At 33.9% G+C, this 16427-nt stretch overlaps 1 protein-coding gene across 3 annotated transcripts in view; it reads right to left on the reverse strand.

Moving 5' to 3' along the window:
• Positions 1–16427, reverse strand: part of plekhg5b (pleckstrin homology domain containing, family G (with RhoGef domain) member 5b) — a 140619-nt gene that overhangs the window by 54963 nt on the left and 69229 nt on the right. For all 3 annotated transcript variants that reach the window (XM_056450043.1, XM_056450042.1, XM_056450044.1), the window contains 5 exons: positions 7766–7907; positions 7372–7471; positions 5803–5872; positions 3758–3849; positions 250–386 (listed from right to left, as the gene is read on the reverse strand). In XM_056450043.1, coding sequence (XP_056306018.1) covers positions 250–386; positions 3758–3849; positions 5803–5872; positions 7372–7471; positions 7766–7907 — 541 coding nt within the window. The remainder of the gene's footprint in view (positions 1–249; positions 387–3757; positions 3850–5802; positions 5873–7371; positions 7472–7765; positions 7908–16427) is intronic.

The raw sequence follows: 16427 nt of genomic DNA on the forward strand, positions 1-16427 counted from the left end.
AAGTGTTTTATTTACAGTAGTGAGTTGCATTATGGGATGTTGATCTCTGCTCTGTCGACTTTTGGTGTTGAAAATTCAACTCTACAGTTTAACAAAGTGATTTTATTGACATTTTAGCAGTAGCTTCATCTATTCATGACTATACAACCATGCGCCTGAGATGCGATAAACTGGTACCGATGTTGACTACAACAGCAAGAGTATGAGATACGTTTCAAACCATGTCACAATCTGTAATGACACTCTTACCTTTCACTTTGAGATCATGTCCCCCAAAACGATATGCCTCGAAGTGGAGTGACAGCGGAGTGTTGGACTGATCCAGGAACAAATCAACTCGGGACAATTCAATGCCTTTCCGCTCAAAAATGGGCCCAAGCACCTCTCTAAACAACAAAATGATCAAATTCACTAACATTTACAAAGCAATTACAGTTACTAGCAATTTAAAGTTTAATAAACACCCTTTTACACCTTTAAAAAGACAAAGTACGTACATCTGGGTGGCTGGCATAAATTTGTTCTGCAGCTTTTTGCATAACTTCTGATGAAATATTCTGAGAATATGTTGAATATATGTACTTTCACAACCTGAAATCCCCCCCCAAAATGTTTGTAAGCTTTTATAAAATGCATTGAAATCAAGAATATGTGATTTGCTAATACTGTTAACTTATATTTAAAGAGATAATTCACATTGAATTGCATTCACTACTTACTTGTATTTTTTTATATATATTTATTATCTGTTTTTTGTCCTGTCTCTGTAATCCTGTTGCACTGTAGAAGCTCTGTCACGAAAACAAATTCCTCGTATGTGTGAACATACCTGGCAATAAAGCTCTTTCTGATTCTGATTCTGAAAATGAACATTTACCCACTATTTACTCTCCTTCAAGTGGTTGAGAAAGTTTTAAGAGTTTCTTTCTTCCACAAAAGAAGATACTTTGTAGAAAGCTGAAACCGTTAACCACTGACTTCCACAGTAGGAAAAACAAATACCATGGATGTCAATGTTTACAGGTTTTCAGCATTCTTCAAGTATGTTTTTTTTTCAGCAAAAAAGTTTGGAACAAGTGACAGGTGAGTAAATGATGACAGAATTTCCAGTTTTGGGTGAGCGATCCCTTTAACTTACAAAATTACAGCATTTTCAAAATTACAATTTTCACTGCTAAGCAGAAATGCACTTTTTAAATATGAACAAATTTAGATTTTTATTTCCACAATAAATTCCACAAAGTTCAAATCTTTAACACTGTGAAATTGACTTTCCTTTTAATACAATGTTTTATTATCTGGAAATTGAGGATACTAATTGTTTACATTTTACAAGCGAAATCTTACAATTTATTGGCTCATTGAAAGTATTAGAAATCTTTGTCAATTCAAAACAGTTCCAGATAATCCGCAATCCCATTGACTTGATTTTATTGTATTTTCCAACTTTTTTTGGAAATCGGGTTGTAATAACTCTTACATTAAATAATACTCTTTTAGTATACTTTTGACATCGCAATACCATTTTAAATAAACTAGAAGGGTAAACCCAAGATTTGCTTACAAATGATATACTTTATGATATACATGCTAAATTATTTTTTTTGACAAAACGCTGCAAAAATTTAAAACATGGATCTTTAGACGTGCATAATCACAATATGTCATGTGACCAAATCAAACTAAACCATTAATTGATCTATAATTGTAAACATTAATCATACAAAAACATCTAAACATTAAGTTAGAACATTTGGCCATGTGTAATACAGCAATTTCAATTTATAAAAAAATAAATTCCAGTGTTTATATAAACTAAAAAGTCGCTTATTTATATGATGGCTCAGCTGAATGTTCAGGTCCTTCAGAAATCATAATAATATGCTGATTTAATGCCTATGAAACATTTACAAACACTCATAATATGTTTGTACAAATTACTTATTTAAAATAAGCTGAAGCAACAAGTTTTTGCAAGTTTTTTGGGGACAACAACCACTTCATTTTGTAAAAAACTAATTAATGAACTTAATTCCTTCATGTTGTGGAACCCAGCATTTATTTGTGAATGCTGAAAGACCCTGCTTATTTTTATTTTATTTGCGTGTGGAAAACTTAATTCGTTTCAGTTTTCCAATGTACAAACAGTTTAACAGAACAGCAGATTTTTGAAGTATGACATACCATAATATTTCATATTAAAAGTCACTACAAATCAATGTAATCATTTATTGCCAATAAAAAATTAAATAAAAATTATTATTAATTATGCAATGTACAGTTAAAGTCAAAATTATCAGCCCTCCTGTGATATTTATCTTCTAAAGAAAGTCCTGCTTTATTTTGGCTAGAATAAAAGCAGTTTTAAAATTTTTAAACCATTTTAAGATCAATATTATTAGCCCTCAAGCAAGATTTTTTTCAGATAGTCTACAGAACAAACCACTGTTATACAATGACTTGCTTAATTACTCTAAGTTGCCTAATTAACCTAATTAACCTAGTTAAGCCTTTAAATGTCACTTTAAGCTGTATAGAAGTGTCTTGAAAAATATCGAGTCAAATATTATTGACTGTAATCATGGCAAAGATAAAATAAATCAGTTATTAGAAAAGAGTTATTAAAACTATTATGTTTGGAAATGTTGAAAAAAATCTGCTCTCTGTTAAACAGAAATTGGGAGGAAAAACAAACAGGGGGGGTGGTGGGGGGGGCTAATAATAGCATCACCTTATCATTATCATTAATTTATTGCATTTACACACAACCTGAAGCACGAAGGTTGTGTGTTCGAAACCTAGGCTACTACACTACCTGACAAAAGTCTTGTCGCCTATTCAAGTTTTAGGAACATCAAATAATAACTTGACTTCTAGTTGGTCATTTGGTATCAGAGGTGGATTATATGAAAGGCAAAGGCCTCTAGATTACGCTTATTTTACCAAAACAAAATATGATGATGCCTTGATTTATAATTATTTCATTAGGACAGTAAGGTATGGCTTTGCTTAGACAAAAGTCTTGTCACTTATCAGAAATAATGTACAGTATAGAATATAAAGTCATGGTGCAGTGGAAAAATAATAAATATTGTGTATGACTCCCATGAGCTTGGTGGACTGCATCTATACATCTCTGCAATGACTCAAATAACTTATTAATAAAGTCATCTAGAATGGCAAAGAAAGTGTTCTTGCAGGACTCCCAGAGTTCATCAAGATTCTTTGGATTCATCTTCAATGCCTCCTCTGTCTTACCCCAGAAATGTTCAATAATGTTCATGTCTGGTCACTGGCTGGCCAATCCTGGAGCACCTTGACCTTCTTTGCTTTCAGGAACTTTGATGTGGAGGCTGAAGTATGAGAAGGAGCGCTATCCTGCTGAAGAATTTGCCCTCTCCTGTGGTTTGTTATGTAACGGGCGGCACAAATGTCTTAAACTTCAGGCTGTTGATGTTGCCATCCACTCTGCAGATCTCTCGCACACCCCCATACTGAATGTAACCATAATCATGATTTTTCCTTCACCAAACTTGACTGATTTCGGTGAGAATCTTGGGTCCATGCAGGTTCCGATAGGTCTTCTGCAGTATTTGTGATGATTGGGATGCAGTTCAACAGATAATTCATCAGAAAAATCTACCTGCTGCCACTTTTCCAAATGATCAGCTAGAAGTTATTATTTGTTGCTCTTAAAACTGGGATTGATGACAAGACTTTTGTCAGGTAGTGTATATAAACCCATTCACAAACTGACCGTAGTGTCTTCTTCTTGACTGCGGGGACGATCTCTGTGTCAATGTCAATGTTGAGGTCAAACTTGAGACTGAAGCACTCCTTCCTCGGGTCCTACAGGGGGCGATAAAACAATACTGGTCAAAGGTGAAAATCAGACAGACCATTTACATTCATTTACGCTGAACTTAAAATGTGATCATCTTAAGAAATCTGTCTAATGGACCGCATCCTGGAGCTGATGACTCATTTATGTGTCATTTCCTGTTCACTGTTGCACAGGGAAGACCACATTCAAGTTTCTACTTGCACAGTCAAACTGCTGGTAGGGAATATAAATGTGCATTAAGTTTGGGATCAGTAAGAGTTTTGTATTGTTTTTAAAAGAAGTCTATTATGCTCACCAAGGCTGCATTTATTGTATTGTATTTTTAAAATGTATTTTGTATTATGTAGTTTTGCATTTAGTATTCTGAAAAGAAAGTTTAAAAAATATATATTATTTTTTTTGTTGTTTATTATATATTTATTTCTTTTTCTTTTTTTATTTAATTTTTACTTGTTTTATTTTATTAAATTTTTATTTTCATTTAATTATTTTTTTATTTATTTTATATTTACTCATTTATTTATTTTTATTTTCTTTATTTTTCTATATTTTATATTTATTTATTTATTTATTTATTTGTTAGTTTATTTAATTGTAATTTATTTAATTTTTATTTATTTTATATTTATTTATTTACTTTTTTATATATTTCATATTTATCTATTTTTAATTTATTTACTTAATTTTAATCATTTAATTTTAATTAATTAATTAATTTCTTTGTTAGTTTATTTGTTTGTTTATTTTTCATTTATTTATTTATTTTTTTAATTATTGAATAAAAAAAAGTTAAATTAAAAATAACATTCCTTTACATTCCAAATTCAACAATTCAATGTGTTTACATTAATAAAACTAAATAAATGTTTAACTGTAATAGTATGGTAACAGTTTTAACCAAAATAAGACGTAGCTCTACAGTTTCAACATAATAATAGTAATAATAATAATAATAGTAATAATAATAATAATAATAATAATAATAATAATAATAATAATTTTCCCAATGATGGGTTGTAGCTGAAAGGGAATCCGCTGCGTAAAACATATGCTGGATAAGTTGGTGGTTCTCTCCGGATTAATGAAGGCGAAAAGAAAATGAACGAATATTACTACTACTACTACTACTACTACTACTACTACTACTACTAATAATAATAATAATAATAATAATAATTCTTTCAAAGCAGCGGTTCATGATATAATGATTCCTGAAGGATCATGTGATACTGAAGTAACAATGCTGAAAACTAAGCTATGAATCACATCAAAGGGCGACACGGTGGCTCAATGGTTAGCACTGTCCCCTCACAGCAAGAAGGCTGCTGGTTTGAGTCCCAGCTGGGTCAGTTGGTATTTCTGTGTGGAGTTTGCATGTTCTCCCTGTGTTGGCGTGGGTTTCCTCCGGGTGCTCCGGTTTCCCCCAGAGTCCAGAGTTATGCGCTATAGGTGAATTGAATGAACTAAATTGTCCGTAGTGTGTGTGTGTGTGTGTGTGTGTGTGTGTGTGTGTGTGTGTGTGTGTGCGTGTGTGTGTGTGTGTGTGTGTGTGTGTGTGTATGGATGTTTCCCCATACTGGGTTTCAGCTGGAAGGGCATCCGCTGTGTAAAACATATCCTGGATAAGTTAGCGGTTCATTCAGCTGTGGCGACCCCTGATGAATAAAGGGACGAAGCCGAAGGAAAATTAATGAAATAATCGCTTCAAATAAAAAATAATAATTAAACTACATTTCATACATATGCAAACGTATTCAAAATTCTAATAATACATCCCAAATTTATTTTATGTTTGATTAAAAAGTGCAGCCTTGGTTAGCAGAGGCTTCTGTTAAATCATTTAAAAAATCATACAGATCCCAAAATTTGGTAGAATGCCTGTTTTCTTTTAGACCATCATTTAGAGTATAGTCAGCCAGGAACAGACATTTCCCATGAGTCTTTGCTAATGCACTTACATCAGTGTGGCGACGTCGGGGCTTCTTTCCGTCTCTTGCTTTTAGCTTCATGCCTCCTGTCTTACGCTCTCTATTTGAACACAGAAAAAAATTGAACAACTACCTTTCACATACAGCTTAAGAAGGTACTATTTATAGGGGGAAACCAGAAACACATTAACTAATACAGTACATGTACTGTATTAGTTGCATGTAGATACTGTACATGTACATTTAACACATAGGGTATTTTACAGGACTGAACCATCTGCTTGTTTGCTGCGCTGCACAATTTAGACAAGAATACTGAGAAATCAGTGTGAAAATAAAATAAAATAAAATGTGTTGTTTTTTTTAGGTGTTGATGTAAAAACGTCAAATTAAATAAATCCTATGAAAAAAATATGCCCTTCATTTTAAAAATCTAGGGACATGGTTCGATGTTGCATTCAAATAAATTCAATACATTTCATAAGTGATTTAAACTCACAACATATGTAGAGACAAGTCTGTGTGGAGCAGAATTTACTGCATTTTACTCAAAAACGTGCATTACGTTTTATTACAGTTTAACTAAACTGCAGCCTCTATGATTTAGTAATTACACAAGCAATACTGAAATCATTATGTGGTTCCACCATTTTATTTCCACTGTTCCATATCAGATTAGTTAAAAACACAAACACTTTAACTAAGAAATGCATTCTTATTTTTACCACATGGGGTATTTTACAGGACTAAACCATCTGCTTGTTTGCAGGGCTGTACAATTTAGACAAGAAGACTGTGACATCAGTGTGACATCAGACTGTGACATCAACAACAAAACAAAACGAAAATGAAACAAAAAATTAACTTAAAACAAGACAAAAAAGAAAAAAAAAAAAAAAAGAAAATTAAATTGAAAACAAAAAACAAGCTAAATGAAAAGAAAACGAAAAAGATAAGACTAAAACAAGACAAAAATGAAAACAAAACAAAATGAAAAAACAAAACAAAATGAAAACGGAACAAAACAATAACGAAACAAAAACAAAGCAAAAAACAAAAGACTAAAACAAGACAAAAGCTAACAAAACTAAATAAAAAATGAAAACAAAAACAAACGAAAACAAAACTAAAACAAGACGAAATGAAAACAAAATGAAAAAAAAATGCAACAAAACCAAAACAAAAACAGTAAAACAAGAAAAAAAAACTAAAAACTAAAACTAAACAAGATAATAAATAACAAAAACTAAACAAACGAAATGAAAACTAAAGTAAAACGAAAACGAGAGACAAAAACAAAATGAAAAAAAAAAACAAAAAACAAAAAAAACACTAAAACAAGAAAAAAAACTAAAAACTAAAACTAAACAAAGATAATAAATAAAAACAAAAACTAAACAAACTAAATGAAAACTAAAGTAAAACGAAAACGAGAGACGAAAACAAAATGAAAAAAAAACAAAAAACAAAAAACACTAAAACAAGAAAAAAAACTAAAAACTAAAACTAAACAAAGGTAATAAATAAAAACAAAAACTAAACAAACGAAAGTAAAACTAAAGTAAAACAAAAACGAGAGACAAAAACAAACAGACTGACCCTCGTTCAGTGCTTGCTTCTTCGTCCTCCTCTAGGTCTGAAGGAGGGCTCGTGCGAGGAGGACAGGAACGTGTCGACACATTTCGTGCCAGGATAGAACCTAAAGAGATTACGTCAAACATTGAATAAAAATGCATATTTCAAAGCACTTCACGAAACCTTTAAACTACAAAAAAAAAGTAACTAATTTAAGATAAACACTTAAAAACATTTTATTTACAATCAATTTGCTGTCAAGTGAATGAATCCCTGAATTCTGATAATGATGATAACTAACTGTACAAACACCCTAACATCCGTCCCAGGTGTTTTCGAGTGAGACTGATTTGTATAAAGAAATCAACCTGTTTGTCAGAGTGTAACGCAATTGCATTTGCACCTGCAGGTTAGTTACCTTGTGGCTGTACGTCGAAGCGGGGATGTCTGTCAAAGTGCATGCTGTCAGACTCATCCAGGTGACAGCGAGAATCACATGACTCGCACAGGTGCAGAGGGCTTTTACTGTTCAGCTCCTGACAGTCGGGGTGATGGCAAACCTGCATGAGCACAGAAAAAGACACTCAGGTCAAGTTCATTTCACCTTGTCAGGCTGAAGAATTTGGCTTGTTTTGTAATTCCTTGTTTTCACGTCAGTATAACGTCACTATAACCGCACAGGCATGCATATGACAAAAGGGCAGTGTTTAGAGCTCTAAGCAATCCCAAAACAGTGTGGTAAATGGTCTTTTACGGTAAAACTGCTTCTCCAGTCCCCCAAAACCCCCTCAGAACACACAAGTGTCACATACATGCAAAAAACAAGCATAAGTCACAAATTTATTATGGAGTGCTGCAAGGCTCGGTATTCAGACCATTGCTTTTTTATTTTTTTATACAAGCTTCTACTAGAAGAAATCATTAAAAATATTGAGTCAGTTTTCACTGTTATAGTGATGATGCCCCTCTATATTTATTCAAGGCTAGATTTGCATTTCTATTTAATCATGTTGCAGTTTTTGTCCAGAGTAACTTACAAAGACCAAAGACAAATCTGAAGATACACAGAAGGAGTCACTCAGATCAGTTTACATTCACTTCATCAGGCTGAAGAATTTGGTCTAGTTTTGAAAATTCTTGTTTTCACATGAGAATGACGTCACTATAACCGTACAGACATGCAAATGACAAAAGACCAGCATTTAGAGTCCTAAGCAATCCAAAAAGTTGTGGTAAATGGCCTTTTACGGTAAAACTGCTTCTCCAGTGCCCCAAACCCCTATCAGAACACACAAGTGTGTCACATCCATACAAAAAAACAAGCATAAGTCACAAATTTAATATGGAGTGCTGCAAGGCTCGGTATTCAGACCATTGCTTTTTTTTTTTTTTTTTACAAGCTTCTTCTAGAAGAAATCATTAGAAATATTGAGTCAGTTTTCACTGATATAGTGATGATGCCCCTATATATATATTCAAGGCCAGATTTACATTTATATTTAATCATGTTGCAGACGTTTTTGTCCAATGTGACTTACAAAGACCAAAGACAAATCTGAAGATACTCAGAAGGAGTCACTCAGATCAGATTACTTTCATTCGTCAGGCTGAAGAATTTAGTCTTGTTTCAAAATTTCTCGTTTTCACATCAGTATAACGTCACTATAACTGTACAGACATGCACATGACATAGGGGTAGCGTTTAGAGCCCTAAGCAATCCAAAAACAGTGTGGTAAATGGCCCTTTACAGTAAAAGTACTTCTCCAGTCCCCCCAAACCCCCCTCAGAACACATTTGTGTCACATACTTTGCAATAAAACAAACATCAGTAACAAGTTCGATAGGGAGTATGGCAAGTCACAGTACTCAGACCATTGGTTTTTTTTATTGTTTTTTTTTTTTACAAGCTTCTTCCAGGAGAAATCATTAAAAATCATGTTGAGTTGTAAAAATAAATGTTTAATTTCACTCACATCATATTACTTTCACTTCATCAGAATTCTGTCTTGTTTTGGTCACAGTAAAAATCTGTAACATGGTTAACATTATGTTACCTTAATTAAGTTTCCTTGATATGAATTTACTTTCCCTGAACTCTATGAAAGACCCTTTTTTTTTTTTTTTTCATTTTCTCATCAATTATGTATATTACCGTTTTATGTTACATCTAATTTTAATGAACAATGTTCATTGCACTACTAGTTTCATGTGTGTTACCATGATGGTATTAAGTATTTGTGTGAATGACCTTGAGCACCCTTCTATTAGTATGTGTTTATCTTTGTGGAAAAGTTCTTTGTGATGAGCATTAGTTCAGTGGTAGGCCTTCTCATCCCCAAAGTAGGCCTTCTTATCCCATTTTAGTGTAACAAATGTGCAAAGTGTAGATGGTAATATTTCAAAGTAAACTTGGAATTTCTTTCAAGTTTGTACTGTTTTTTAACAGTAAAATTCTAGCTGCCGTTTTGGCGAGTTATCATTAATTAGACATTTTTTTCAGTGTTTTTTTTTACAGATAACTGAAATATATGGCTATCAATAGATTGATATACAATAGACACTCAAATTATTTTTGATGCGTGTTCAAACTAATTATTTAAAATGAGCAGAATCAACAATTTTTTAAGTTCTTTGAGAGGGAAAACTTAATTGTTTTATGTTCAATCCACTTAAATTTGTAAAAACAATTAAGTTAACAATCAATTTGTGTTGGGACAACATGAAAGAATTGTGTAGAACACAGCATTTTTATAGTGTAGAACAACAGAATGACAGAACAAGAACTACATTATACTGTAGATAAATAGACAGACGGAAGGATAGATAGAGAGACTAGACAGAGAAGCGACAGAACGATAGACAGACATTATATGACATGTTGGGTAACAGATAAAGTTAACTAAACAATTGAAGATAAAGCCAGCAATGGTCTAAGTTTTACAAATCCAGAGCAGAAACAAGCATCCACAGAAAGTCACATGAACTAACTAATTTGAGCAAAAGATGCACAGACGGCTCTCTTAAGAGTTCAAGTCCATGAGAAATCTTTAAAACGATTTCAAAAGCCCATTCAACCAAAAACCACAACTTTGACATCCACCCTCATTTAATATAAAAGCAGTGAATGCCACACCTACTGCAGCTTAATCCAAATCTCCCTCAATTACTCAAGCAGACAAACATCAATCACACAAGCGTTGCCTTCTATTACCTTAGAGGACATCTCATCCATAGGCATGCATATCGGTGCATGACAGTAAAGAACCACACTTCATCATACACCCCTAACTCACACAGAAGGATCCCAAATCATCCCCTTCCCCCATCCGCCAAAGAAGCTCAATTAATCCACCCCTTGCTGTCTAGTCAGGTTAAGCGCTCATGGGGGCAGGGCACTTTTAGGGTAGTCCGGGTCTTTCCCAACAAGCAGATCAGTCTTCAGATGTCCAAAGCCCCTCTAATCTGAGGGGCTAATCATTAGTGTGCTCTGGCGAACCCGTCTGACGGGGCGGTGATTAGATTTGGGCTCATCTCGTCCTCAAGACTCGACTTCACCTAAAAAAAAAGGGTTCTTGCCCGTGAAAGAAAGGCAGCAAAAGGGCAGCATTTAGAGCTCTAAACAGTGCAAAAACACTGTGGTAAATGGTCTTTTACAGTACTTTAGGTAATGTACTTCTCCAGTTCCCCTAAATCCCATAAGATTTTTTGCCAAGATCCCAAATACTTGGCAAAAAAAAAAAAAAACATAAGTCACAAGTTCAATATGGAGTACTGCAAGGCTTGGTACTTTTTTTTTTGTCATTGCAAATGTTGAATATATTTATTTAAAGCCAGATTTATGTTTATTTTTAATCATTTAGCAGCATTTATATTTAATAATCTGCTATATTTCTAATCTGAGGAGATAGTCATTAATCATTTGTAATTCCTTGTTTTCACGTCAGTATAACGTCACTATAACCGCACAGGCATGCATATGACAAAAGGGCACTGTTTAGAGCCCTAAGCAATCCAAAAACAGTGTAGTAAATGGCCTTTTACGGTAAAACTGCTTCTCCAGTCCCCCAAAACCCCCACAGAACACACAAGTGTGTCACATACATGCAAAAAAACAAGCATAAGTCACAAATTTAATATGGAGTGCTGCAAGGCTCGGTGTTGAGGCCATTGCTTTTTTTTTTATTTTTTATACAAGCTTCTCCTAGAAGAAATCATTAAAAATATGGAGTCAGTTTTCACTTTTATAATGATGATGCCTCTCTATATTTATTCAAGGCCAGATAATCATTAGTGTGCTCTCATGAACACATCTGACGGGGTGGTGGATATTAGATTTGGCTCATCCCATCCTCAGACTCGACTCCATCTAAAAAAAGAATTCTTCCCCAAGGAAGAAAGGCAGCCTCGGCAGCAAAGGGGCAGGATTTAGAGCTCTAAGCAATCCAAAAAAAAAAAAAAAGTATGGTAAATGGCCTTTTACAGTACTTTAGGTAAATGTACTTCTCAAGTGCCCCTAAATCCCATAAGAGTGTCAAATACTTGGCAAAAAAAAACCCAAACATAAGTCACAAGTTTAATATGGAGTACTGCAAGGCTCGGTACTCAGACTTAGCAGCATTTATATTTAATAATCTGATATATTTCTAATCTGAGGAGATAATCATTAGTGTGCTCTCACAAATACATCTGACGAGGTGGTGGAGATTAGATTTTTGGCTCATCTCATCCTCAGACTCCACCTAAAAATGGTTCTTCCCTAAAAAAAGAAAGGCAGCCTTGAGAGCAAAGGGGCTCTAAACAATCCAGAAAAAAGTATGGTAAATGGCCTTTTACAGTACTTTAGGTAAATGTACTTCTCCGGTGCCCCTAAATCCCATAAGAGTATTAAATACTTGGCAAAAAAAAAAAAACAAACATAAGTCAGAAGTTCAAAATGGAGTACTGCAAGCCTCAGTACTCAGACCATTGCTTTTTCTTTTTTTTTCATAACAAATGTTGAGTATTTAATTAAAGCCAGATTTACATTTATATTTAATAGTTTAGCAGCATTTATATTTGAAAATTTAATCATTAGTGTGCTCTCACGAACACATCTGACGGGGTGGTGGAGATTAGATTTGGCTCATCTCATCCTCAGACTCGACTCCACCTAAAAAAGGGTTCTTCCCCAATGAAGAAAGGCAGCCTCGGCTCCATGAGGTTTTAAATAGAGCTTGCTTTTAAATGGGCCTTGTTGTCTTTAATAGGCATGACATGGTCTACCACAATGAGCTCAATTAGGTTAGGTGTACTTTCATGTTTTTCGGATTTAAGGGTTTTTGTGAAGTGTCAGCAGCTTTAAAAGGCACGAAGGGCCGAATGTGGAGTCAGTGTGACTACACTAATCAATTTAGTGCAGAACAAAATGTAAATACTGGTGCATGCTTGAATAACATAGAGAAAATAAAATGTTTTTTTTTTTATATATAATAAACAAAAACAAACTAAATAAATTGCATGAAAAAAAATCTAATAAAGAGAGTATCAGACTATAAATATGTAAGAAAGCATAAAGAAAGTTTGAAAGTTCAAATTTCTAAAATGAAATGCATATCTATTTAACACTATATTGTGCAAGCTGATGTTATCTCAAATGAAGTGTTATGAGTTACAAACATTTTTTAAAGATTTATTTATCAGATTTTTGTGACAGTTAAAGGTGCAGTATGTGATCTGCCAAAATGCTAACCAGTTAGCATAATATCTTTGAAACATAGTCCCTTCCTTGCCGTCCAAAGCCACGCCTCCTAAAACACAAGCACGTGCACCTTATAGATCACAGCAGACAACCCACTAGATCATATCATTCCCCAGTTACAAAACTTTATTGTACTTTATAATACTACAATTCTAAATGAAATTGTGTAGCAAGCAAAACTTGTCATAATGGTCTCACAGGAATTACACTAATTACACGAATTACTGTAGTAAACCATACTTACATGCTATTTCAGACAGAATATTTAGAGTAGCATGGTAAACCATACAGTGAGCGCATCACAGGTTGTCATTGTTCAAAAATGAACCAATGTGATGTGAATATAAAACCAACTTCATCTCAGTAAAGCAGGCTAGGCGTAATATCGCTATTTACTTCTGTTTTGTTGTTACATACACATATATCGTCTTGGTCGCACATCACTCCCATACTCCAACAGCTTCACTGGCTGCCCGTCAAGTCTCGTATTGATTTTAAAACATTGATTTTAACATATAAAGCGGTTCATGGTTCTGCTCCAGGTTACATTTGTGACCTGATATCCATTTCCTCTACCTCTTGCTGTCTACGCTTTGCCTCAAGTCCTACGCTGTTTCAACCTCGCTGCAAACTCAGCAACATCGGAGGTAGGGCATTCTCTTTCCGTGCTCCCAAACTGTGGAATGCTCTTCCTACTAACATTAGGAATGCTGGTTCATTGGACACTTAAAAAGCTACTTAAAACTCATCTTTTTAGGACTGTTTTTAATTTGTGATATCTCTTTTATTCTTATTGTGTTTTTACTGTATTTTTTTTATTGTTTACTGTGCTTTGTTGTTTTTACTTTCTTGTAAGCGCTTTGGGTTTTAGAAAAGCGCGTTATAAATAAAATATATTATTAATATTATTGTTATTATTATTATTATTAAACTAAAGGACATTATCGATGCTGTTACCCTTATGAAACCGAAAAGTCACATCAATCTTTCGCTGGAAGATTTCAGTGGCTGAACAACACTTCCGTGCATATAACAAAAATCAGCGTGCTTGAACTGAAACTCCCGTTTTCATGCAAACCCTTCCCTCTTTCACCAGTCAACACTCCCACCTAAACAAAGCTGGACTCACCCACTGGGTTATGGCACTATAAAACTGAATAGGCTGGGGGGGGGGGGGGGTGGCATGTTTAAACTTGTGTTTCTTTAAACTTGTGGTTTTATGTCAAGAAAGAGTTGTATATCAGCACTAGTACTCATCTGGAAAATACAGACTAAAAGTGCAAGATGGAGAACCATCCATTCTACAGTAACTGCTTCAAGTATCAGAGATTTAACATGCTCCACAAATGGCAACCAAATGTTAGTAAATTTAATTATTAAACCTTGAAGACTATTTTTTATTTTTTCTAATTCAACAAAGAATAGGGTGTTTTTAATCCATTGAGTATGGGATGGGGGTTGCGGAGACTTCAATTGCAACAAAATAAACCACCTAGCTAATAATGACAGAAAAGCTAATTCAGAAATATAAAATGGTAGCTCACAGTGAGGGGGTAGAACTCCAAACAGGCCAATTTACGGAGAAGGTTAAATTTTAGTAGATGTAATTGCTGAAAATGAATCAAAAACAGACTCCCAGGAAACAAAGCAGGGCAGGTCCAAAACATGTCAACTAGATTTGCAAGATCAGCACAAACATGTTTAAAACGTATAAATAAAGAAGACTTTGCAGAGCTTTTGGCTCCAATTTGCATTAAGTTTTACTTCTGATGAGCTGTTAACATTCTCATTTGTTGTAATTGTTGCACTATTAAATACAGAATTTATGTAAATCATATATAAGCTATACAACAACAAATACTACACTACTAGGTTTAAATATATATATATATATATATATATATATATATATATATATATATATATATATATATATATATATATATATATATATATATATATATATATATATATATATATATATATATATATATATATATATATATATATATAAATAAAATACCTCAGCATTATAGTCCCAGCCTTGTGCAGTGTTCCCATAATTTTTCTGATGAGTGCTTCAGCAATTTACACATTTACAACGGGGGATTCATCGGCAAGTTTGTTAAAGGAAGGATCAGAAAAGACTATTGATGTGTGGGACTTCGTCAGAGCTTGACTGAAACTTCCATTTCACAAGTGTAAGTGCGATTAAAATGGTTGCCTCTTTTTTTCTAGCTTGCAAATTATGCATTTAATTGTGTTTGTAACCACTTGTACTGTATCTGGTAACTCTTTATATTCTCATATCGCGTCTAAAACCACATTGAAAATGCGACGCGTGCCGCTTTGTTTACGGATTTAAATGCATTTGTGAGCTCGTGATCTACTGCCGTTTGTCATTGCTATGGCCACCGTAAGATGTTCCTACACACGTACTGTGATTAAGTTTCAAAATAGTTTAGCTTTTGCCACTGTATGGATTAATACTGAATGTGTGTCGCTGTTTTTACTTGCGGTTAAGAATAGAGTAATATGCTGGTGTTTAACTGCATTGCTTTAATGCACTCCTGCATTGGGCTCACACATACACTCTGCACTCTGACTACCTCAAAATTGTTCATAAGCTGTGCAGAGCATTTCTCTCGGTCTCTCGCTGAATGCAAATGAACAATAACAACAGACTGGGTCATCAGACCAATTAGCGCAGATTAGCGTCGTGCTAAGGAGGGGTTTGGGAACAAATGAATTGCTGAACAATGGGAGACACTAGGATAATTCTGTAAAAATAAATGCATATTATAAGACAATGAAAGTGGTTTTTGACCTTGCACGCATATCTGTCTGTTGTTGGAGACCCCCAAAACCAAAATATTACCCTTTTTAATGCATAATTGGGGCTCTTTAAATGGAAAAATTTATAACAGCAATTCCTAATTGCAAAAATATTAACACAAATCGTGACATCATGGGCACTTTAAAATAATGTTTATTTTATGATTTAAATTTCAAGAATACTCAGATTATTGTATAAGTGGTTGTTCATCACAGCACTATTTAATTATTGAAGTCAACGCCAATAGCCCAATAGCCTAGTGGTTAAGCATCCCAACATATACAGTAACACTGAGGCGTTCACAGTGACATAAGTTTGATTCCCAGCTTGAAGTCATTTACCATTCCGGTAACCCTTTCTCTGCTTCCTCACTTTCCAGTCTCAACTTTGCTGTGCTATACAATAAAGGTCAAAAAATAATTATAAAAATAAATAGAATGTTTGAATATTGGCATATGTCTACAACAACAATCAGGAGTTTGGAGACCGAGCTGAATCACCGGGAG

This window comes from Danio aesculapii, chromosome 23, assembly GCF_903798145.1.
Source record: "Danio aesculapii chromosome 23, fDanAes4.1, whole genome shotgun sequence".
NCBI classification, from domain to species: Eukaryota; Metazoa; Chordata; class Actinopteri; order Cypriniformes; family Danionidae; genus Danio; species Danio aesculapii.